The sequence below is a fragment of the Parambassis ranga genome, chromosome 18, assembly GCF_900634625.1.
Source record: "Parambassis ranga chromosome 18, fParRan2.1, whole genome shotgun sequence".
In the NCBI taxonomy this organism is placed as follows: domain Eukaryota; kingdom Metazoa; phylum Chordata; class Actinopteri; family Ambassidae; genus Parambassis; species Parambassis ranga.
Genome location: NC_041038.1, coordinates 11,586,146 through 11,611,411, shown reverse-complemented (window position 1 = coordinate 11,611,411; position 25,266 = coordinate 11,586,146). Strand labels below are relative to the sequence as shown.

At 44.8% G+C, this 25,266-nt stretch overlaps 1 protein-coding gene and 1 non-coding gene across 2 annotated transcripts in view; both read right to left on the bottom strand.

Moving 5' to 3' along the window:
* Nucleotides 1-25,266, bottom strand: part of snta1 (syntrophin, alpha 1) — a 54,663-nt gene that overhangs the window by 23,208 nt on the left and 6,189 nt on the right. Inside the window, exon 2 of the mRNA XM_028429616.1 lies at nt 23,245-23,430. Within this exon, the coding sequence (XP_028285417.1) occupies nt 23,245-23,430 (186 nt within the window). The remainder of the gene's footprint in view (nt 1-23,244; nt 23,431-25,266) is intronic.
* On the bottom strand, nt 17,918-17,991 carry trnat-agu (transfer RNA threonine (anticodon AGU)). Its single transcript has one exon. It is a non-coding gene; the product is annotated as a tRNA-Thr (tRNA).

Sequence of the window (25,266 nt, the reverse complement as noted above, 5' to 3'; positions counted from 1 at the left end):
ATCCACACACTTGATAGTTTCATAGATTTTTGCACGTATTTAAATTCTGTATTTGTATGTCTGCACCAAATACCAGGACCAAGTACCTGCACCACACTTCACCACAGTCTATGTTGCCCCGTTGCCATGGAAACGGTAGAACCAAGTGGGTGTGGTCTATGTTGCCGTGGCAACACTTAAACAAAACAGCTAGAAGGTACAGCTGGAGAGAGAACTCTAATAACTCTATTATTGTCATTTCAAAACATTTTAGCAAGTTGGATGCAAGTAGTCAGCGGTTTAGGACGATTTAAGAAGGTTTGGAAGGACGCAGACGACGCAATGGACAGAAATTTGTTTGCCGATAAACTCACCAGAGTTGCCAAAGAGGAACTTCATCCCAATATAAATGCATTTTATAATGGAACAAGTAAAGAACAGTGGGACAGATTGATTTTAGGAAAGCCTGACACTGAAGAAGGTTCAGGAAAGAGTTCAAAAGTTTTTACTCCTAAGCCAGCCAAACCGGGGATACTTCAGAGATTGAGGAGGTTTTTTGGTGTGTCACGCAGGATCTCGCCCTCTATGCCCACGCAGGAGTCACCTAAGGTAGTGACCTGTCCAGTGGACATTTTCGCGGTAGAGAAGAGTAAAGCTTCTTCACCCAAGTCAACAGGAGTAACAACCAATGAGGTCAATCCGGTGGAGGTTTTCGTGCCAGAGCAGGACCCCGCGAAGTCTGAGGAGAGACTTCAGAAGAGAAAAGCTTTATCACCCAAGTCAACAGGAGTAGCACCTAAGACGATGAAGCCTCTGCACCAGTCACATGAGCTGACTCCGGTGGAGGCATATGTGCCACAGATGGTGTTTCCTGGAGTCGTCCTTGTGGAGGATTCTCTGTCAAAGTCTACAGAGAGAAAGGCTTTAGGAAAGACAACTACTCTATCCAGATCTCCTAGAAAGCATTTTCAGTTGAGGAACAACTGGTCCTTGCCATCCAGTACTGAAAGTGATGAGAGTGTCAACATTGTGCCTCTGCAGGAGACAGCTGAGGTCATCTCTGTGGAGTCTTCGGGGTCACAGAAGGATGACTCCTTCACACCTGTGATTCACTTTGTGGGGGACATAGTGGCTAAGATGGAAAAAAATGACTTGGGCAGATTTCTTTTTGATCTAATTATTCAAGTCAGTAGAAAGTTAGAGACAACATTGACTTTGAAGCAGTGTCAAGAGATCCATATCCGGCTTTATGACCAAATTTGGGATTTACTGGAAGAGGAACATATCATTATTCCTCCAGAAAATTTCAGGGGTCTTAGCAAGCTGGTTTATAAGAGCTTGATCAAAGAGTGGAAATATCCATTCAATCTGGCCATTCATATGTCTGCTGGGCTACCGAAGATGGACACACACATAATCAGTAGTTTCCTGGAACATGCTACAAGAAGCAAGAAGTAAGCGCTACGAAGAACTTCTTCTCAACGGTTTGCAAAGCAATTTCCAATTTCAAGAAGAGTTCAGGCCTGACTTCCTTAGACAACCAGGGGGCACCTATAGTAGACGCACACAACGCACAAACACCTGTTTGTGAACTTGTCGGCAGTCTGCAACAAAAAAAATATTAAAAATAATTAAACAATATAAAATAAATAAAAAACCTAAAAAAATCTTCTTCTACTTCTTCTTTTATTCATACTAAATTATTTAGAAAAAAAAATAGCTGCTTAAAAAATAATATTATACTTAAAGAATAAAATAATACAATAAAAAATATAATTTCTCTCATAATAACTGTGATAAGTGTAACTGTCAACTTTTTATTCATATTAACTGGAGGTCACAGCCAGGGTTCTGGACTAACTTTTTGCACTGGTGCACCGCATCACACTTAACACCGCAGTTTGTTGTTTAATTGCTGTCCGTATATTTTTGTACAGATCAGGTCTTATCTTGACATCTATCATCCTAAACTGAATTTGGACCATGTTTAATGAACACAGTTAAATAAAAAATGTTGTAAATGTACTGATAGCACTCATTCAAAAGTCTGCATGTCAGAAATCCATAATCCAACTTTGGGGGAGGGGGGTCTGGGGTCCTCCCTCCGTTAAGTCAGCAGTATTCTTACTTTAGTTTAACGTTAATCAGCCTGTCAATGATAGACAGACTTATGTTAGCAGACAGTAGCTAACTTGTTAGCTAACCAACGAGCCAGAGCACCGCATCATTGATGGACATTATAAAAACACAGCGTGCAGCATCAAACTCTCAGTCCAGCATCAGGCTACAGTCCTCTGTCTCTGCCTGCAGCTCTGCAGGTCTGTCCGGTTTGTTGTCATGACCCCAAAACTTCCGATCATTCACGTTGCTATACACAAACACGCAGTGACGCACGCTATCAGGACAGAGTGAGACCTCCCTCCTTCACTCCATGTCCGTTCCGTTTGGAGACCCAGAGGTGAGCTGTCGCCCCCTGTGTGATGCTGCCCCGGGCGACCGCCTGGTTTGCCCGTGTCCAAAACCGCCACTGGTTGTACTACACTAACAGATTAATGTAACAAAATACAATATAGGTATTGCCAGAGAAATTTACTTGGGTATTTGTCCTAAAAATAATTGGTTCTACTAAGTAAATGTTACTTAAGGAAAGATCACAAGCATTTTTTGAGTGCAAAAAAACTGCACTCCAAAAATGTCACTCCAAATATATTTCAGTGTATAGCTGCTTTATTACTTAGATCCACACACTTGATAGTTTCATAGATTTTTGCACGTATTTAAATTCTGTATTTGTATGTCTGCACCAAATACCAGGACCAAGTACCTGCACCACACTTCACCACAGTCTATGTTGCCCCATTGCCATGGAAACGGTAGAACCAAGTGGGTGTGGTCTATGTTGCCGTGGCAACACTTAAACAAAACAGCTAGAAGGTACAGCTGGAGAGAGAACTCTAATAACTCTATTATTGTCATTTCAAAACATTTTAGCAAGTTGGATGCAAGTAGTCAGCGGTTTAGGACGATTTAAGAAGGTTTGGAAGGACGCAGACGACGCAATGGACAGAAATTTGTTTGCCGATAAACTCACCAGAGTTGCCAAAGAGGAAGTTCATCCCAATATAAATGCATTTTATAATGGAACAAGTAAAGAACAGTGGGACAGATTGATTTTAGGAAAGCCTGACACTGAAGAAGGTTCAGGAAAGAGTTCAAAAGTTTTTACTCCTAAGCCAGCCAAACCGGGGATACTTCAGAGATTGAGGAGGTTTTTTGGTGTGTCACGCAGGATCTCGCCCTCTATGCCCACGCAGGAGTCACCTAAGGTAGTGACCTGTCCAGTGGACATTTTCGCGGTAGAGAAGAGTAAAGCTTCTTCACCCAAGTCAACAGGAGTAACAACCAATGAGGTCAATCCGGTGGAGGTTTTCGTGCCAGAGCAGGACCCCGCGAAGTCTGAGGAGAGACTTCAGAAGAGAAAAGCTTTATCACCCAAGTCAACAGGAGTAGCACCTAAGACGATGAAGCCTCTGCACCAGTCACATGAGCTGACTCCGGTGGAGGCATATGTGCCACAGATGGTGTTTCCTGGAGTCGTCCTTGTGGAGGATTCTCTGTCAAAGTCTACAGAGAGAAAGGCTTTAGGAAAGACAACTACTCTATCCAGATCTCCTAGAAAGCATTTTCAGTTGAGGAACAACTGGTCCTTGCCATCCAGTACTGAAAGTGATGAGAGTGTCAACATTGTGCCTCTGCAGGAGACAGCTGAGGTCATCTCTGTGGAGTCTTCGGGGTCACAGAAGGATGACTCCTTCACACCTGTGATTCACTTTGTGGGGGACATAGTGGCTAAGATGGAAAAAAATGACTTGGGCAGATTTCTTTTTGATCTAATTATTCAAGTCAGTAGAAAGTTAGAGACAACATTGACTTTGAAGCAGTGTCAAGAGATCCATATCCGGCTTTATGACCAAATTTGGGATTTACTGGAAGAGGAACATATCATTATTCCTCCAGAAAATTTCAGGGGTCTTAGCAAGCTGGTTTATAAGAGCTTGATCAAAGAGTGGAAATATCCATTCAATCTGGCCATTCATATGTCTGCTGGGCTACCGAAGATGGACACACACATAATCAGTAGTTTCCTGGAACATGCTACAAGAAGCAAGAAGTAAGCGCTACGAAGAACTTCTTCTCAACGGTTTGCAAAGCAATTTCCAATTTCAAGAAGAGTTCAGGCCTGACTTCCTTAGACAACCAGGGGGCACCTATAGTAGACGCACACAACGCACAAACACCTGTTTGTGAACTTGTCGGCAGTCTGCAACAAAAAAAATATTAAAAATAATTAAACAATATAAAATAAATAAAAAACCTAAAAAAAATCTTCTACTTCTTCTTTTATTCATACTAAATTATTTAGAAAAAAAATAGCTGCTTAAAAAATAATATTATACTTAAAGAATAAAATAATACAATAAAAAAATATAATTTCTCTCATAATAACTGTGATAAGTGTAACTGTCAACTTTTTATTCATATTAACTGGAGGTCACAGCCAGGGTTCTGGACTAACTTTTTGCACTGGTGCACCGCATCACACTTAACACCGCAGTTTGTTGTTTAATTGCTGTCCGTATATTTTTGTACAGATCAGGTCTTATCTTGACATCTATCATCCTAAACTGAATTTGGACCATGTTTAATGAACACAGTTAAATAAAAAATGTTGTAAATGTACTGATAGTACTCATTCAAAAGTCTGCATGTCAGAAATCCATAATCCAACTTTGGGGGAGGGGGGTCTGGGGTCCTCCCTCCGTTAATGAAGTAGATGCTATTTCCTGCATTCTGGTGGATTTGAACAGAATGGATCAAACATATGTCCTTGCTTATTCAGACAAAACAAAAATATTTCCCTGTACTACAATAGGACTGCATTTATACATAAATATAATTCTTTGTTACAATGATAGTGCTTTCAGATTTTAATAAGCAGCATAAAGGTTGTGATGTGTAACACTTTGGGTAACTAGTGATTTTGAAACCTGTGTGATGGTCCAGGCTGTGGGCATCGAGTGAAGAGAGGCTGAATGTTTGATAAATATGGATGAAAAATAATCATTCCCACTTTTACCCTGTATTTAACTCATAAACCAGCTGACAGCAGCAGTATTCTTACTTTAGTTTAACGTTAATCAGCCTGTCATTGATGGACGGACTTATGTTAGCAGCCAGTAGCTAACTTGTTAGCTAACCGACGAGCCAGAGCAGCATCATGGATGGACGTTATAAAAACACAGCGCACAGCATCAGACTCTCAGTCCAGCATCAGACTCTCAGTCCAGCATCAGGCTACAGTCCTCTGTCTCTGCCTGCAGCTCTGCTGTCTGTCCGGTTTGGCCCCAAAATGTCTGTGTTGGCCCAAAACCGCCACTGCTGGAGTCCACCTTGCCCAAAATCTTCAAGGCCATTGAATCAAGACGAATCTAAAGCCAAGTTACTGACAGATGTGCACCAGGAAAGGAGGTCACTGCAGAGTCATTTGACCCCGGAGTGAATGCTGAGTTACTCTTTCCATTTGCAAACCAAAGGTGGAGTCTGAGTGTGTGGCCCCGGCCTCTGCACAAACAGCGGCTGGTGGTCAGCATCCTGGACCTCCAGGCAATGGAGGTGAGGCCCCACGATTACACATTTCCAGTGGATGCACTTGTGATTCTAGCCTGCGTGTGCACACATCCTTTTAAACACTGTTTTACCACTCACACACACACACACACCTACACACATGGAAACACATGGCTGCAGCTCCAGGCCAGCAGGCTGGCTGTGGTATGGGTTTAGCAGAAGTAGCCACTGCTGGAGTAAAAATAGCCCAGAGGACATGGCGAGGCAGGAGGCTGGAGGCAAAGCTCTGGTTTCACCGGGGGAAGCGTGAAGTGCTCTCCTTGCACAAGTACAAGAGGCATGCAGCCAGAGGGCAAGCAGGAGAGTCACAGCGGCGGACAACAGGAGTGAAGCAAGGGGGCTTCCTCCAATCCCAAAATAGAGCCCCCCCCTCTCCCGCCAGCCAGTCAACCATAGTTATTCTGTTCCTGTTTCACCGCAAACTCTCCACATCAGGAGGAAGCTCAGAGGGTCAAAACTGTGACAAAGATGCCTCTGGAGTGAGTCTAACACTTCGATCATTCAGTCATACTGACACGAGAAAGGACACGACCGCTGCAGATGTAATCACGCTCAGATAAATGACACGCAGCCGTCACAGGAAGTTCTGTATGAATGGCGAGGTGAAAGAATTCGCTTGTTATTCAACTATCATCCACAGGTAACACTGCTGTTAGCAAACACACCAGCCACTCTACATCATCCTGTTAAGACAGATCTGCCTCCTGCTGCTCTGCACTGACAGCCACAGCTCTAATTAATAAAAGGAGCTGAGGTTTAGCTTTAGCTTTAGCTGCTATAAAACTTTTACCAACCTGCACCATTGCATAGCATCATGTGACAAAGAGCAAGCAAAGATAGACCGAGAGCAGCACACCCAACAGATGTAAAGTCATCAACTATCTAATAATATGATCAGAAATTATCCCTGACATGCAGTGATCAGGATCTTAGGACACATCTTCAACTCAGACAGGTGAGTCTGATAATTATTGTCCCTGGGGAACTGAGGACATGAGCTATTTGCAGAAGGTACTGCTCTTAATAGCAAAGAAGATGATTAGTTTCTCTCCAGCATAAAGCAATAAAGAGAGAGAGAGAGAGAGAGAGTTACAAATGTCGACGCTTGGTAGAAAATTACAGCAGAAACTCAGCCAAGCTGCTAAATATGGACATCAATGGAACAAGCAGTCAAACCTATTAACACCCATCTGTATGTGTGTACACACTGTAAGACCCATTATTATAAAAAAGGGTTTTATCCTGCAGAAATGTGATATGTCCCCAAGGAAGAAAATAACCAGAGCAACATGGAAGAAATGACTCACATCCCCTTTAAACATGCTGCCTGAAGGATTCAGGGATTACAGTGGAGCATGTCTGAAGGGGGCTTAAGTTGCTGCAGAAAAGGTCACGACCTGAACGCTGAGGACTATAAACACACAGTTTCTGCTCTGAGTCTGCACATTTCCCTGAAAACTTCATTCTGTCTCCATGAGAACGCCCTGGACCTGTGATCTGTGTCTGTGTCCCCTCTTTTAGGGGGTGGACTGTTGGAATTTCACCATTAAAGATTTTTTTCCCCAAATCTATAAAGAAAATGGAGAAAAATGAGTTTTGGATTAGAAAACTCAAACAGATACCATCACTGTATGTCTCCTTTGTGAAGCTGCCTCTCTTTTATGCTGGACTTCTTTTATTCTCTGGTTCAGGAGGTGTTTTAGCCATTTTCCTAATCCCTAACTTTAACTAGCGTGACAACAAAGCAGTTTAGAGCGTCAGGTGTCAGGGGGCGCAAACCCTGGATTCCTGTGTGAAGGTCCCCTGCTCTGCCGGTACCTTGGGGCTGTATCAGCCTCATGATCAGGTCGGACGTCTCATAACTGGTCGATGTTTTATCAAACAAATGGGGCGTGTGGAGGTGAAACTGCAGTTTCCCCTCCATCCTCTAGGGGCAGGCTCCAAAAGGGAAGTCACTCTACAACAGTACAAAAAAACCTCCATTAAGCCTCTCCTCACTGCTGCACGTTCTGCACAAGCGGCAACTTGTAATTCACGCCGCAACCACTGGGGGCTGGCTCCAAAAGTGAGTCATTTCCCATAGACTCCCATGTTAAAATGTCCGACTTCACAGCAGAAAAAAACATGTTTACAGCCTGGTACAAAAAACCACTCTGGTCTCAGATGATAGGTTCTCTTCTAGTGTCAATTGTAGGGGGGGTGAATTTTTTTTACAACTCACTCGTTTCAATTGTATTTGGACTTATAATTACGCATAATTATGGGCGTTGCCGCTTGAGTGACAGACAGTTGACGTATCACAACGTGAGTTTCCTGCTTCCACGATCGCCCGCCCCCCTAAACCCCGCTCGTGCTCCCCCTCTTTGTCCATATTTGGAGTTTTGGCGGACGTGACACTGCCAACATGGCGGCGGTCATCAACGTCCTGGAACCTCCCACCGAGCCTCAGAACGGCTCTTCAGAAACAAACGGGTGACGTCACGGAAGCTCTGTCCATAGTTTTTACTGTCAATGGTTCTGCACAAGAAGAAGAAGAGGGGAGCAGCTGAGGGCTGCAGGGGGGCGGATGGGACACAAGCACACACACATATGAGTAGTTCTTCTCCACAGTATGCAGACATTCCAGCAGTGAACACAGGTAGGCCTGTGCTCACCTCCAGAGTGCTGATCATTTGAGTTTTACGCTGAAGATATGTCCCTGTGTGCTAGTCTTTGTGCATGAAAACAACATTTGGGACGGCTACAAACTCTTTCAGGTCAATAACCTGCTGCAAATAACAGAGAAATGTCTGAATAAAAACAAGTAAAACCAGATCAGATGTCTCACCCTGGCGGTGCCCTCACTGCTGGTATCCTGCAGTTAATATCTAATAACACAACTCTAATATCTAGAAAGAAAGAAGAAATCTATTTGATTATTTGCACACTTTGCAAAACATCGGATCAAACCCTGCATCTGTCAGACAAACCCTGATGAGCTGTGAATGTGCAGATTCACAGAGGGAGCCACCAGCAGCTTTGAAGTAGCTGTCAGCCCGCATACAGAGCGTCTCATGGAAATGAGCTTCTGTCCATTTGTTCCTGTGCCAACCCACTGATGTCTGGACCACGGGGGGAGCCGCCTGCTTCTTCTGCTGGACCACGGCCATTCAAAATTGATGTGGTCAATCTCAACATGGCAGCGAAGGCCACAAGAAGAGTGATGGAAATGGGATTATTGTTTTAAGTGGAGACCGCCATTGAAAGCCTCTTGAACCCTGCAACTATGTTAAGAATAGCAAGACGGTACTTTGTAGAGAGAAGGAGCAGAGAGAGGGCTGGAGGTGAAAATATCTGGCACACAGACACATTTCTATTCTCAGCCGTCATTACTCTTTGTTATGTAAGACGAAGTTTACATCCCTCCATGCTGCACAAACTGCAGAACAGCAGAGGTGATGTTTACTTCTGTACAGAGGCTCCACTATAAAGATGGCGGCGGCGGCGGCGGAGGTTCCCAGATTAGAAATGTCAGGCGTTAGCCTCACACAACACATCAGATCAGATAGCTTTCAAACAAGAGACTGAGAATTAAAGGGGAGGAGAAACAGAATGAGAGAGACAGGGAGAGAAAAGGAAAATATGAAAGAGTGAGACGGGCCATACACACGGCCTGAATATACAGCTAAGCTCAGCCAGAAATGTTGCCATGAATACCAGCGGCGGCACATTCAATACAGAGCTAAAATTAGCTGAGATGGCACTGTTATTACTTTAGCTTATCTGGCAGCCAGTGAAACTACTTTTGTAGTGTGTGTGTGTGAGTGAGTGTGAGTGTGTGTGTGTGAGTGTGTATGTGTGTGTGTGAGAGTGTGTGTGTGTGAGTGTGTGTGAGTGTGTGAGTGTGTGTGTGTGAGTGTGTGTGAGAGTGTGTGTGTGTGTGTGTGAGTGTGTATGTGTGTGTGTGAGAGTGTGTGTGTGTGAGTGTGTGTGAGAGTGTGTGTGTGTGTGTGAGTGTGTGAGTGTGTGTGTGAGTGCGTGTGTGTGCGTGTGTGTAAGTGTGTGTGTGTGAGTGTGTGTGAGAGTGTGTGTGAGTGTGTGTGTGAGAGTGTGTGTGTGTGTGTGTGTGAGAGTGTGTGTGTGTGAGTGTGTGTGAGAGTGTGTGTGTGTGAGTGCGTGTGTGTGTGTGAGTGTGCGTGCGTGTGAGTGAGTGTGTTTAAGTGAGTGTGTGTGTGTGTGTGTGTGTGAGGAGCTGCTTTGCTTCTTCTGCAGGATCTGCCTGAGCTTCTGCTAAAGTCTTTCCTTTGACATTGAACTCCACAAATCCTGATCAGCCAATTCAACTTTGACACGATTCACGTCACCGTGGTTCCAAACCACGTGTTTTGGGTTAAAATATTGAAACTATTCACATCCAATGCTCATCACTGTGCAGAAAATCTAATGTACACACACACAGGCTGCAGAGGATAAAGGATAGATCAGCGGTAGCTGAGGAGTGAACCATCTCACCTTTATTTAAATCTTTGATAGGTTTTCATGGGAAGAAACAACATTTAAAATCTGCGGCCCATGAAAAATCATAAAGAGCTCCAGCCGGGAGGTGACATCTGTACAAACCCTTCATAGGAACCTTATTGTTGTTTAGGGGAAAAAATGTACTTGTGTTGAACAGCCAGCTGTGTTATTCAGTGACGATGTGTCAGTTCTGTGGTTTCCTGCTGCTGAGAGGACATAAAACAGATAATAATGTCCGTCTTGTTCATCTGTAACCTGGGCTGACCTCAGTGTTCTGAATGAAAACAGCGTGCGCCTCGTTTTTTTTTTTTTTGTTCGGTTATTTACGGTGTTGTTTTGGCCAAAGACATCTTTTCTGCAGAGGTGTAAAACTGGGACATTCTTCGCCTGACATGGTTTACAGAGCCAAGCCTGCATGCTTCTGAGGTCGCTGACTGGCCAATGACATTCCAGCTGCTCCCACGGTAACCGGCGGAGGGAGAGAGTTCAGGGCCGGCGAGGAGCTTCAGTGCATTGTTTGGTCTCTGAGAAGCTGCTTTCTGAGTGAATATCTGATGTGCTTAAGGATGCAGCACAATGTCTGCAATGATTGATCTACTGATTACTAAAATGATAAACAGACTGGTTGCACAATTATCCAATGACTCTCAGTTTGAGCCGTTTTTAGGCATGAGCTAACCATTTATTCAAGTCCAACAGCAGCATCGGCTAACCAGCAGCGACAGCTTTGACAAAGTTGTAGTGACGAAGGGAGAGATCGTCCTAAGTGGCGAGTGGTCCGTTAGCTAGCTGTAATGCTAGTGTTTGTAGTGCTCACTAAACCAGCATAATGCATAGTGGGGGTCGTACAGGCCGACCAAACCTCTGACTGAGGCTTCGGATCACACCAAAGCAGTACTGCTAAATGCTAACAGCTGATTGAGTTGGATGGCGCCACATTGGATGGGTCGTTGTAGCTCAAGTCAATGCCTCTGCATAAATGAAAAATGTACGTGTCTCCTGGTTCACTGATTAATGTGCGTCTCCTCCGGGCAGCATCGTCAGCACCAGAGATTTCCCCAGTTCTGAATGATTTAGATACGTTATCGTTGCTTTAGCCCATCTCATTAAAATCATGGACAAATGCCAACCGGAGACGTCAGGTATAAGAGGCTAAAGGCAGGAGAGAGAGGCCGGAGCACAGTGAATCAGACTAATTCACACGCTGCCAAAGTGCACATTTGATTACTATGCAGAGAGTGTCAGGAGAGTTATTTATCCTAATTCAACAAAGTCTAAGTGAAGGAAACGTAAAGAGGCAGCAGAGGGAGACCTGACTGCAGACGCTACCGACAGCAAAAGAATCTCAATTTTCCATTTGTATGTTTGAATCATACAGAACACACACCATGGCGACGCCTTGCTGTGAAACTTATGGACCTCATTTACAGTTCACGTCCATATTTACTGCAGCAAATGAAGTTCAAAATAGTGGCAGGTTTCCACAGTAAAGTTGTGAACAAGCAGCAACCTCCAGTGCTAAAAGCTGCAGTTCACCTCACGGCCTCTAGAGGCTGGCTCCAAAAGTGAGTCAACCCCCACAGGCCGCCATGTTGTCCAACTTTACAGCAGAAATAAACACATGTACATCTCTAAAACCTTCGTAGTTATTGTCCACCTGCTGCTCGATGTGTTAGCAGAGGAGCAGAAGATTTAGTTGTCAAAGCAAAAACAAGTTCTATAGTTTTGGGCGTCCACGCGGAGACATGGAAACGCCGTTTTCAAACTCTTCCAACCTAGGACCCTTTTTCAAAAGTTGTCATTTTCTCACCTCTGAAACGCTCCGTGAGGACGAAAAGCCTAAACGACACAAAAATGTATTGTATATGGCTGTTTTGAAACAGCAACAGCTTCCTGTGACTGTGACTCTCCACTCGCGCTCCACCTCTTTGCCTGTGATGGGAGTTTAAGTGGACTATGATGCTGCCAACATGGCGGCGATCAGAGCCTCTCATAGGGACTCTCAACAGCTTAGGTGTGAAGGCACACAGTGCACCTGAATGACAATCTGCTGCCAAGTTCAGTAAGTCAAATGGAACTTTTCTACTTCTCAGACTGCACATCAGCAGTTTTCAGAACTGCTCCAAAAGCCATTTATTTGTTTGTGTTTATGTAAATATCTTTATTTATGTATTCTGAATAACCGCGGTGTAAACACCCCCCTCCCTCCCTCCCTGACATGCACAGGCTGCACAATACTGTCAGACGGTTCAGTGGAATCCGTGCCTGCACTGCAGTGAGAGAGTGGCACGAAGACTTGGCCACCAATCTATCAGGGGCCCGGGATCAGGGCAGAGGGGGTCAGAGGGGGCTTGTTAAGCAAACCTGACGCACACAGAGTGAGAAAGGTTCCGAGGGAGATTTGTGATTTAATAAAGCTATGTTATTTTGTGGGTTAATCCGCCTCCTCGCTGAGTGTAAGCACAATGTCTTTACGGGCCAATAGCTCTGGAGGAAAAAGGAACCACCGAGCTTTGTGTTCACAGGGTTAGAGGTTTCACAGTGGGAACACACACACACACGGGAACAGCTACAGTACAACCCAGACTTGCTGCACCAGAAGATTGACGCGACAAAAAGATTCCAGGATGGAAATACACGCACCACAGAGCAACACTTTGTCTTCTCATCTGTGTCCATCTAAAGTTTGAAAAGAGTGTTGCACAGTGACAACAAGGCAGCAGCACAAAGCAGAGAGCAAATTAGAGCAAATAAAATAAACAGCTTTTCTTTTTAACTAACTGCATCACCACTGCGAATGAAGAAAGACCCGGGGTCACAACAGGTTTGGGGAAAGTGCCACATGTACTCTGTGCACGACCCTTCGCATGTCCTAAGAAGACCCACACCGAAACGCAACAAGACAAAAACACAGAATGTACGACTTGACCCAGATCTGGAGAGTGTGTCAGAGTCCTTTTTTTTAAACCAGAAATGAGGACCACTGCAGGTAAAAGGTGGAGCCACCATCGACTTATCTGGGTCAGTGTGCAGACACGAAACCTTGAACAGCGCTCTCCCCACTGGAGAAAAGTATTCTTTCACAGAGTCAGCATTATTTTAAAATAAACACCACATGTGCTCAGAATCGTACAATATGAGGACAGGTACTGTGATGTTTGTTTTAAATGTGTGGGCATCGAATGAACCCTCTGTACAGGTGCATGTTCTCAGAAACGTTCGCAGTTTAACTCATGCTACATTAAAGAGAAGTTCTTCAGTCACTTTGTGCAGTTTTCAGTAAGTTTCAGTCTCCTGAAGAGTCCTCGCTCATTCTTCTGTGATGAATCTCTCAGGCTCCTCCAGACCTGATGGTCTCCTGCATGGACCCTGGTCTTTAGTCCACAGAGTTTCAATCAGGTCTTTGTGCAGGTCAGTCAGTAACCCTTTGCTCTCCTGGAGGTGGTTCTTCACTAGAAGAGACGTTTGCTTCATCTGTTGTCATGTTGGAGAGAAAACCAGGACCCAGACCCAGTCTGACTGCAGACTGCTTCATGTTTTCTTTCATGATATTTAGATCCACAGATCCAGACGGACTGAATCCTCCTCACAGCATCATACTGCCACCACCATGTCTGACTGTATGCAGTCTGGTTTGGAGGTGTCCTCTCTGCAGTCTGGCAGTCGTCAGACAAGACGTCAATCCTCACTTTAAGTACAAATCAAATGTTCACAGGATCTCTCGGTTAAAGCACAGACATAGCATCATTGATAGTGATTTGTACCATGGCTACACAAAGAGGTTAAGTCATTAAGGCTTTCTCGAGGGAAAACCTGTAACACTTGGGAAAGTGAGAAGTCGGCAGGGGAGAGCAAAGAGAGCAGTGAGAACAAATACCTAACAAGAAGCGGGAGGAATGTGGATGAAGGACTCAGTGAGAATCATTTTCAAAGTAATAATTATTCTGTCACAGGTACAGGAGCTGGAAAGTTTAATTAGGCGATAAAGTGAGAGTCACAGGCACAAGTGTACGTGAAGGAAGGTAGTTCTGATGGTTCCCTGTGTGCCTAAAGCCAGGCCGACAGAGCAGCTGATCAAAAGGATCCTCCGACCCTGCAGGCCGCCCGCCTCAGCATCAACACTGGCTGGGTCTTCAAAAGAATTCGATCAGGTTCTGTGCATTAACTGTGCACCATGCATGTGTCAGCCACACTGAAAATAAAACTCGCAATTAAATCGGACGGACAGGTCAAGTTAAGAAAAAAGACAAAATGCAGCTTTCCCTCAATTTTTAAAATGTATACACACATACATCATCTCATTATTGCCCTTATATCATTATTATATCAAGGCCTTTCCTCCACTGTGTTGCTGGAAAAGAAATCAGAAATCGGAGCACCAATTCAAACATTCCTCAAGTAAGACCAAAAAAAAGAGAAAGACACAAAAGCGCCGCTGAGAGGAACGCTCCAAACACCAGGGCCGTGCTGCTGTTGCCGCCGCCCACCATGTAAACACATCAGCTGACACACAGGAACACACACACAGACTATCACGTCTCCGTCTGCACTGACGGAGCTCAGACGAAACACAACCACCTGAGAATATCCAACTGGAAACTGTGAATTAAAGAACTCTCACTTGACTCCCTCACCACCTTTCTGAAGGTGTAAATTCATGCACGTAAAGTACAAGATGTGACGACGCAGTCAGCTTAAAAGATGAGACAATGTTTTTATTACAGCAGTGGTGGTTTAAGGAGGCAGCGGCGGTCCCAGATGGTACAGACATGAGCTCCAACAACAAGCTAACATCTAACGGGTTAAACCATGTTTCCAATAAAGTCTCAATGCTGCACTGACTGCAGTTAGCCTAGTTTATAAAATGAATTATCAGCAGGTGAAGTGTAGGATGATGATGATGATGATGATGATGATCACTTTACAGTACTGGAATCAGCGCAGGAAGACAGTGCCAGAGCATATCTCTCTGCTGGACTGTACGGTATGTATCGTCTTTGAGGGGCTACATACACACACGTCCTTGAAAAGCCTTGTAGATGATCATATTTGGCCCCTTAAAGCAAAATGTAACTCACACTGCTCTAAACTCAAACAGCTTCCACAGAGCTGCACTGCTTGCTCCGTCTTTTTACCTCAGTACATGCTTGATGGAGACAACATGCTGCGACTGAAGGTCAGCGTATGACGTGCGCGTTAGATCGCAGCACAAATGCTGTCAGTGTGATGAACAGAGACCCTGCAGGTGCTTGTAAGCAGCACCGGTGCTGGCTATTGTTGGTCTCCATATTTGCAGACAAAGAGGCTACTGATCCTACTGCTGATCCTTTCTGCTGGTTTTCTAGGATCCGAGATTCAAATCTCAAGTTGCTTAGGGGGTAAGGGGGACTGGGCTCTTTGCTACAGGCACTTCAGTCCCTCTACAAGTGTTTGTTTACAGTGAGTTACTGCAGATAGGGTCTGGTTTCAGGGCCACAGAATTGTGTCTCTGCTTGGTTCAGATGATGTGGTCCTGCTGGTCTCATCGAGCCATGTCCCCCAAGCTCTCACCGAAGTGTGAAGCAAGATGAGAATCAGCACCTCTACATCAGAGGCCATGAGATGGGTGGGATGCCCTCTCAGGATTGGAGATAAGAATGCCTCCGTATCCTCTTCAGGCCCCGTTCCCACTGGAGAAAGTCATTCCAGCTAGAGTAGGATTGAGCCCAGACAGCCTTTAAGCTGGATGCGTTCAGACCTATTTTCAAATCTGGCTAGCACACACTTGTGTCCGCACTCAATCCGGCTTCATCCAGCATGTTTGCGGTCCTCCAAACCACTAGGTGGCGCCTTGTAATATACAGAGTCCATTCATGCCACGGTAGGACCGCGTGTGCGCATGCGTCATGTGGTTTTTTGTCCTGTGTCGCGCCCCGTGAACCGGAAGTAGCATGTCGCTAACCGGAAGTAGCAAGACGCTAACCGGAAGTATCATGTCGCTAGCCGGATTCGCTCGCCACATTTGCATTCACACCCGAGCCACATTTGAGCCAATCCGGCTAGATCCACCTCTGAGTGGGAGGTCTGGGTTTCTCTGCTTAGGCTGCCGCCCCCACAACCCGACATGGGATGAGCAGAAGAAAAAAAATGGAAGGATGGAGTCTAAATTTCACACAACATTGCCATTGCCAGGGAGCTGGCTCCCTGGCAATGCCAACTGTTTAAATACAATCTCGCAGCAACAAAGTTGAGTAATAATTGGAGAAAATACCGCGGTCGGTGACCTCAATGTCAGCCACAACATTACAAGACGGGACACACAAGGTGCAAGTACCAGAACGCCTGTTTGTCATCACAAACGCAGCTCTGCATGTTTGACAGGGAACGGTTTGGTTTGGGGGTTAACAGTCGCTGAGAACGCTGACAAAGCATCCCTTAGATTACATTTATCTCAGAGTCAAATGAACCTCGGGCACTTCTAAAACACAATCTGACAGTTTTAAAGCAAGTATACCCCGAGGTCCGGAGGAGGGATGCAGGCAGCGTAGTCACATTCATTAGATACAGTAAAGATGTGCAACCACTGTGTCGACTCCATGAGAGACTGCTTCTTAAGAGATATACAAGAACTCAAAATACAAAGTGCATCTCCACACAATGTGTGACCAACGTGGCAACACATGACAACAGGCAGATATGTGCTGGACTGACTTTAAATGGCAAATAAACAGATTTCTTTAAACAAAGAAACACATGATAAGGAGACGGTCGAAACCTGCAGTTCCTGCCACGGCCTTTAGGGGGCTGTCTACAAACGTGAGCCAATCAGAAACCTCTGGGTGATGTAACAGATCCATACTGACATACAGTCTGTGGTTTGATCAGGACGACTGGTTTAAATGTTGATCAATAAATAAATAAATGTAAAAGTTATGAGCTGATTTTTCTAACTTCTGCGATCGTTTCTGCCACAGAGATTAAAGCAGTAACACTTTTTTCACCCTCATTCTGACTTTTTAATATTGACACATTCCTCCTAAACAAACTGGACTTTGCACAAAACGGATCAATAGTTCATGCTTGTACGTGGACAGGGATGACAGAAATCAGGAGACACGTACGTACATACGTGGCGAACAACGTGTCCAAAACCTGCCGACTAAAGCAAATTTAGATTAAAAAAACTGCAACCACAGAGCTTCCAAAACTGAGTTGTGTGTGTGTGTGTGTGTGCCGAGCTTGAACACCTTACAGAAACAGACATGACAGAACCGACAGAACCCGAGCTGTACAGAGACCAGGTTCTCTCTCTCTGTCTCTCTGTGGCGCTGACATGAGACTTATGTCCTGGTTATTTTGACATTAAGGTAATACATGCACCAAAGGACAAACCTGACGGCACGGAACAAGAACGTCTAATGACACCGAGGCTGAAATGTACTTTAATGACACCTTTCAGAGTACATTTTTATATTCTTTTCACACCTGCTTCCATTACTTTTAATATGTAGAAATTACTAAAACTCCATGAATGGCTGTCAACTGTCTGAGGTCGTTTCAAATGTCACAGCAGGCGTTTTGTTCTGCCGTAGCCTCACAGTGATGTTTGGAACAGGCCAGCTTGAAGTAATGATCCTGGAACCTGCAGGTATCATGGTGGTACGCCATCTTTGTAAAGAAAATATTACGAATATTTACATAAAAGGCTCTTTTTTAATAGCAAAATATGACAAGCGGAACGTCCTCACAGGAGTTCTGGTTGGTCTTTAGGTAAAGGCACTGCTGGGATTCGAACCCAGGATCTCCTGTTTACTAGACAGGCGCTTTGACCAACTAAGCCACAGCGCCGGCTGCAGCTAACGGGCTTGAAGCCTGATGGTTCGCTCAACTCTCAGCTCCACAAATCTTGACAGCTGTTGTTACCGTTACAGCAAAGAAGTGCAACAGCAACCAGGAAGTGACAAGCAAACATTTCAAACCAGCAGCAGCCACCACAGTCATGTCTGGGAGCATTTCACAGTGACGGGGGAAAGTATTGTCCGTTAGCATATGGTTAAAACAGGCTACCAGACAGCTGAGAGTAAAACAACCGCCGCTGAATTGGGTTTAAAGCCGTTCCTTTAACTCATCCACCACTGCGTGGCCGTGAGACGGGTACATTCTTCTGCTGCACTACAAGCTGTACCAGCACTTTGACTCCTAGGATATATGGACAGCACTCACACATACAAACACACACTGACACACACCTGCCGAACACACACACACACACACACACACAAACCTGGCCTCCACAGTCACACCTCCCTCACCGACCTGACCCGTCCTCTGCAGCCTATTTATCCATCCTCTCCGCTAAACACCCAGTGTGTGTGTGTGTGTGTGTGTGTGTGTGTGTGTGTGTGTGTGCAAGTATTTTTCTGTGTGTGCTTCACTGTCAGACCTTGGTTGCCCGGGGAACTGCTTTACCACTTAACAATCCTTGCCCCCCCATCCCCCCCTCCCCCCCAACCTCTTTCTTTCATGCACAAACACACACACACACACACACACGCACTACACACTGAGTGTGTGCGCTCAGTATCTATCTGTCTGTTTCTCTAAAATAATAATAATACATACAAACATTCATATTGACGTGAACACCGTGTGTGGTGTTTGATGGGAAAAATGTCAAGCTGAGCTGCCCTGGTCTCCATTTCTTCCTCTGCACACACACACAAACACAGGTATGGACGCACACGTGCTCACACAACCATACATAAACACACAGCCCGGCTGTAAATGTCGCTGGGAGGAAATGAAGGCAGCTGTGCTTTTATGGATTCATCTGGTCTGTTATATTTATCTGACCCTCTCATGTCCTCTCCCTCACACACACACACACACACACACACACACACACACTGATTATTCTATCACCAGTTTGATGTAAGGTGGGACTGAGTAAAGAAGCTAAGGTTGTTTTTCTTTGGAACAGATGAACACCCGAGAGCTGCCTGGTGCTGAGACCCATTCAAATCAATTTATTTACTAAAAATCAATAATGAACAAAGCTGAAACCAGTAGAGGCATGTTTTCCTGTAAGATTACTGACCATATTTGTGTTGTGTGGTTTTTGGTTGGTGGCACGTCTCGGTCTGTTTGTTCTTGTTGGCTGGTGAAGCAGCTCCGACCTGAACAGGAGTCATAAATATCCACTCATGGAGGCTCTGACAGCGATCAGGAGGAGTAAAATAATCATATGGACACCACAAAGTGGAAGATCATTTAGAAAACATAATCAGCTGTGACACGGTCTGGACCAGGCCACGCCATGCCGTCACTGGAAGGGCCGATCAGGGCCAGAATCAGGCATAGGCCCCGTTCACACTGGAGAAAGTCAATCCAGCTAGAGTAGGATTGAATCCGGATAGCCTTTAAGCTGGATACGCTCAGACCATTTTTTCAAATCTGGCTATGTGCTCAACCCAGCTTAAGCCGGCTTGTTTGTTGTCCTCCAAACCGCTAGGTGGCGCCTCGTCATATTCAGAGTCCGTTCAGGCATGTGTGCATGCGTCGTGCGTTTTTTTGTCCCATGTTGCTCGGTCTTTGTTTTTTTCCGGTTTAAAAAGCAGTTTATTCCTTTGTAGCTCTGTGGAAAATAAACTCGGGGCAAAGCTGTCGTAGTTTGACGGTTGTTTACATACGTCTTTTGTACATGACCCAGAAGTATCACGTCGCTAGCAGGATTCACTAGCTGCATTTGCGTTCAGACCTGAGCGCAGATTTGAGCCAATCTGGCTAAATCCACCTCCGAGAGGTGGCTTGAAATCAATCCGGATATATCTGGATTCACGTTGTTCAGACTCAGAAATAAATCTGGATATATCCAGATACGGCCCGAATCCCGCTCTAGCCAAATTGATTTCCCCAGTGTGAACAGGGTCATAAAGTGTTCTGATGTGTAGGCAGCCTACGACAGCAGATGTGTTAAATACAAAACATCCAAAAGCTGAAGAAATTAAAAAATCTGTCACAAGCTCAGACTCCTAAAATACAAAAACGGCCCTGCATGCTGTGAGAGAGCGTTTCTGTCAGACTGCAGTATCACTCCTCACACATTCCAGATACTTTCAAGTGATGGAGGCGTTTTTTTTCCTCCTGGATCGCAGCGAAGGCCGTCTGTGTTATGAAATCTCACCGAGTGCAGAAAACCGCCGCGAGCACAGCAGTGGCGGCTGTTTGCTGTTGTGCACATGTAAGAAAGGCTGTTACCCTGACCTTTAACACTGCAGCGGTGCCAGGAAGGAGCTCGCTTCTCACTGTGTTTCTGAGCATCTTGATAAAATGCCAAAACTGAAATCTAAACCAAAAGCAGTCAGAGGACATCAAAAGAAACACACACACACACTCCACGTATTGTGCTTCATGCAAAGTGTTTTTTATGATGCATAAATATAGCTGAAATCAAATCTGGATGTTAAAAACTGCAGCTGGAAGCTCATAGCTCTGAAATGTTGACCACAAACCGCCTAAAAATACTCCAAAGCTTCTCACTGCAGATACACATCTTACAGCCATCTTCAGGTCAGACACACACACACACACCATCCTCTCCCTTCAGTGGGCCTCTAAGCCTTTTTCCTCTGCTCTATCAGGTCCTGGGATGGGATGGGATGGGGGGGGGCATGAAATGATTCCTGACATGACGGATCACAGAGCAGCGCCTGTTGAGCCGTCTGATATCAACGCTTCTCTGCCTGACTGTGGCCAAGTAAGACGGCGGGATCTGTGATGATTTCCCCCGGCTGCAGCTCTGACTGTGTCTGCTCTGCTGACGGATGTTACTGAAGCTAGCCCGCTGCGCGAGCTAACGCTCAGACACACCGTGCATCTCCTTCACACACACACAGAAACATGACGAATGTCTATCTTCATGCTGGAGGAGGAGCCACAGGTTCCACAAAGTCCTCAATCATTTTTAGATTTAATGACATTCTGATGAGCTTTTTGGGTTTTTTTTTTATCCAGAAACAGGCACCAGGCACCTCCCTATGAAAACACTCGCTTCACCTGAGCAGCAAAGCAGCCAGCAACATGGCCGCCTCCAGTGGAAACAGAGAAAAGTGAAGAGCTAGTCTCAGCAGTGATCCTCCAAACTTGCCAAAGAACATGCGGCCGACATGTGGAATCATTTATATGTATATCGTGACATTTATACGTGCCTGATATCAACACCTGGAAAATCCTCGAAAAGCAACAATCCTGTGACGCCACGTTCACCCCCTCTATATGCACAGTTTTCAGTCCTAATAACATTGAAATGAGCTTCATCTCTCAGCCCTGGAGGTTGCTGCTTGAGGCTTTAACACAATGACAAAGCACCACCCAATACAGTCGTGTAGTGTAATATTATAATCTGAATAAATCATATTCGTTCTCAGGCTCAGTCTGTTCACACTGTGAGTCTAACCCGGCTCGGCGGGGTCCTGTGAGGCCATCACTCAGCGAACAGAAGGCTTGTTTTTAATCCCTTCCTCCTGTCTTCACAATTAAAGATTACATTTCTGTGTTGTTGTTTCACACCCGCTGGCAAACTGACACTCAGAACCACGCATGAACGCATCCAGCCCAGAGCCTGGACAAAAGGAGGGAGAGCTGCTGCACAGACAGAGGGGAGGCCTGCTGGGTCCTTCCTCAGCCTTCACCCCATGATGTGTGCTCCACAGTCCTGACATGAAGTCGACTTCCCACCAGTGTCGACTTCATGCACGCTGACATGCTCAGAGCTGATCGATAATCTTTGGTCTGATCACACAGATTCACTGTCTTACAGTTGAACTGTTTAAGGCAGAAAACTAAATGTAAATATGTTGTGTACAGGACTTATTACCATGAGGAACAGTGAATATTTTATTACTGAGAACTTATAACTAAGCATAAGAAGAAGGCAGCTGAATGAATATTGATAATCTGGGATTTAATGTAAAAGTGTGGCACATGTCTTGATTATTTATTAGTTTCAATGTGATTGAATTTCTTGTGTATATTATGTATCGGCCTATAACTATTTACTTCATGCTCGAAAGAAATATACTGAACTAAATTCAACTAAACAGGACGAGTGTTTTTGGCAACTTAATGTGCATGAAGTGCTTCTTTGTCTAACATTAGAGACATTTTACAGGCTGCTAACATACGGAAGTGTACGGAATGTGAGCAAAATCTAAAACATCTCTATGTTTAGTAGATTCAAATTAGCAAGAGATTTTTCCCCCTTAAAAATGCTTACAAAATCATTTAGATATCAGCACATAGCTAATAATTAATAATTTGGGCAGCAGTGGCTCAGTGGTAGAGCAGGGTTGTCCAATAACTGGAAGGTTTGCGGTTCGATCCCAGCTCCTCCCTATACATTGTTGTGTGTCCTTGGGCAAGACACTTTACCTGCTTTGCCTCCAGTGCACTCACTGGTGTGTGGCGCTCTTTGCTGGGCAGCCTTGAGCAATTTCCCTGATGGGATTATTAAAGTATTTCAAAATTCAAAACTCACTCAGAGATCATCTCCCTATCAGGGGAAATCCAAATGTCTGGTAGCAAACACAAAAGTTACTAAAAATAGTAATAAAGCGTCGTTGTAGCCTTATGGCTGCCGGAATAAATAAATCTGAGCAGGTCGACTTAAAGATGGCAAAACCAACCAAGGAATCACAGAGTATCTGTTCTGACCAGGCAAGAGTGAATCATGGAGTCTCACAGGTGAGAGCTCAAGGAGCTGAAGGACATGTGTCCTTGTTAGTGTTTAATGAGTCAACCCCTCTTGATATATTGTTTGCTGCATGAAAACAATACTCCATCAATACTCAGATATGTTTGGAAGGCTTGAGTTGGACAAACTGACAAACATTATAAAGCATGAATGGACTTGTTTTGGGCTACACGTATCTATTTACACACTGCACGGCCAGATTTTCACTGCACTGTGTGTGAATGTATTTATGGAAGCAAGCTGATGTGTGATAGAAACGAGTGTGTGTGTGTGTGTGTGTGTACATTTCATCTTTTCTGCAGACAGTCGCACACTGTGTGAGTTTTCTCTCTGAATGAAACACGCCTCACCTTCCAGGATGACTTCTTTGCCGGTCTTCTTCAGCGCCTGCACGGCCTCGTCGTGCGTGGCCTCCCGTAAGTCATAGCCATTGACAGACAGGATGGCATCGCCGACATAAAGCGCCTCGGTCTGGTCAGCGGCCAGTCCCTTGAAGATTTTGGAGATGAGGATCGGCATCTTGTTCTCCTTCCCACCTGCATGACAACAGAGCAAAGCTGGTGTTACTGTTTCATCAGAGGACGTCTGTTGTTGCCGGGGTGGGGTGGGGGGTTGGTTAACGCCTTCACGTGTTCTGCTTCCAAACACTGAAACTCAATTAAGTGAGTTTAAAAATCGCCTCATCTAACAGACCGCATGAGGACACAGGCAGCAGCGATCGCCCTCCTTCTCTAACTTGTGCATCTCTTCCTCTCTTCGTCGTTACCTGAAGGTCAGCTGCTGAGCTGATGGATCTGCCTCTTGCTGTGGGGCTTCCACTCTTCATGAGGAATATCATCATTACTGTCAGCTGGCTGCTGGACTCTGGCCTTCAGGCTACTGAGGAACTATCTACCAGAGGATCACTTTTAATTAAATTTAAATACATCTTCCACAGGGTCTTCCTCCTCCCGTATCTTCCTCTGGAGGAGGAAAGGCCAGCGGGGGGTTAACAGCTGACACTCTGAGCAGTTTTACAAAGTTTTTTAAAGGAGGACTCTGCCAGCTCCTCCATCAGGCATCAGACAGGAGTTTGCTGCATGACTGCACAGCCCTGCACTTACTAAAATAGGCAGTATTTCACTGCACCATGTCGGCAACACATGTAATTTATTTAATATGTTGATTAAACCGCAACATGCTGGTCTGTTCTGCAACAGGGTCAAGAAACAAGCCAGAAGAACTCATAATAAGCAGAACATATGGCTGCAATTCTTCCTAAAAGTATCTCAAACTGAACATCCTCCAAAGACACAGCTGTGATATCATCACACCAGCAGAGCATCAACATGTGAGAGTCTGGCTCCCGTCGTCCTGCCCGCTCGCCCCGATCCAAGCTGCTCCAGCTGAGGATTAAATCTTCACACGTCACAAGCTGCTTCTGCAACCTTCAGGTTACCTTTGCCCCGAGTTTGCCCCCTTCACACACACCCCCCATACTACTGTAAATTACATCGCCCCATAATCTGCTTTCGGTCCACAGTGCAAATACCACAAGAAAAACTGCAGACTAATGATCAGAACTAACTGCATGAGGGGTTTAAAGCTTTTATTGATGACTGGGTCCAAGAGGAAGGAGAGCTCGCTCTGGTTTGAGGCTTATTTTAAGAATTTAGAGTAAAAAAAAAGGAAAAAAATGCAATTAATTTATTCTTAATTGAAGAGTGAGGCTGCTTCTTCAGCCACATAATCAAAAACTGAAAATTCAAAACAAACGACGCACGTCCTTGAAGAAATGAAGAAAGAGGCAGAAAAGTGAATATTTTGTGGGAAATATAGATGCACACAAATATTTCTACTATTATTCCAAAAGCAGAAATAATCTGAGTCTGATACCGGTCATGTGAACGGCATAATCTGCTCTCATATTTTAAATAAGTCTTATTAATCTTTATATTAACACAGGGAGAATAAAAATACAAAACAAACATAGACTGACACACATCTGGTTGATGAGGTTATGTTTACAATAACAGAACATGCGATTGCGCTGCCCATTGACATCCAAACATGGCACTGATACAGCTGCAAAGGTTGCAGTAAGAAGGAGAGAAGGGGACCTGTGTTCCAGTCCGCCTGACGCCGACAGCTGCTTTGTTTTCACCTGCAGTTAAACTATCGTTTTTCATTGCGTCTAGATTTGGTTTAAAGAAACTAATCGGTCACGGTTAGGCTTTACAAACGGGGTATAGTGTATAGTATATATATAGTGTTCAAAACATTTAACGAATTTAAGAAGGAAAACTTCAACTGCACAGTCGCCATCAGCAGTGTTAATTTTGTTGACGAATCATTTTCGTCATAGTTTAACGACCTTTTTTTGCTGAAAATAA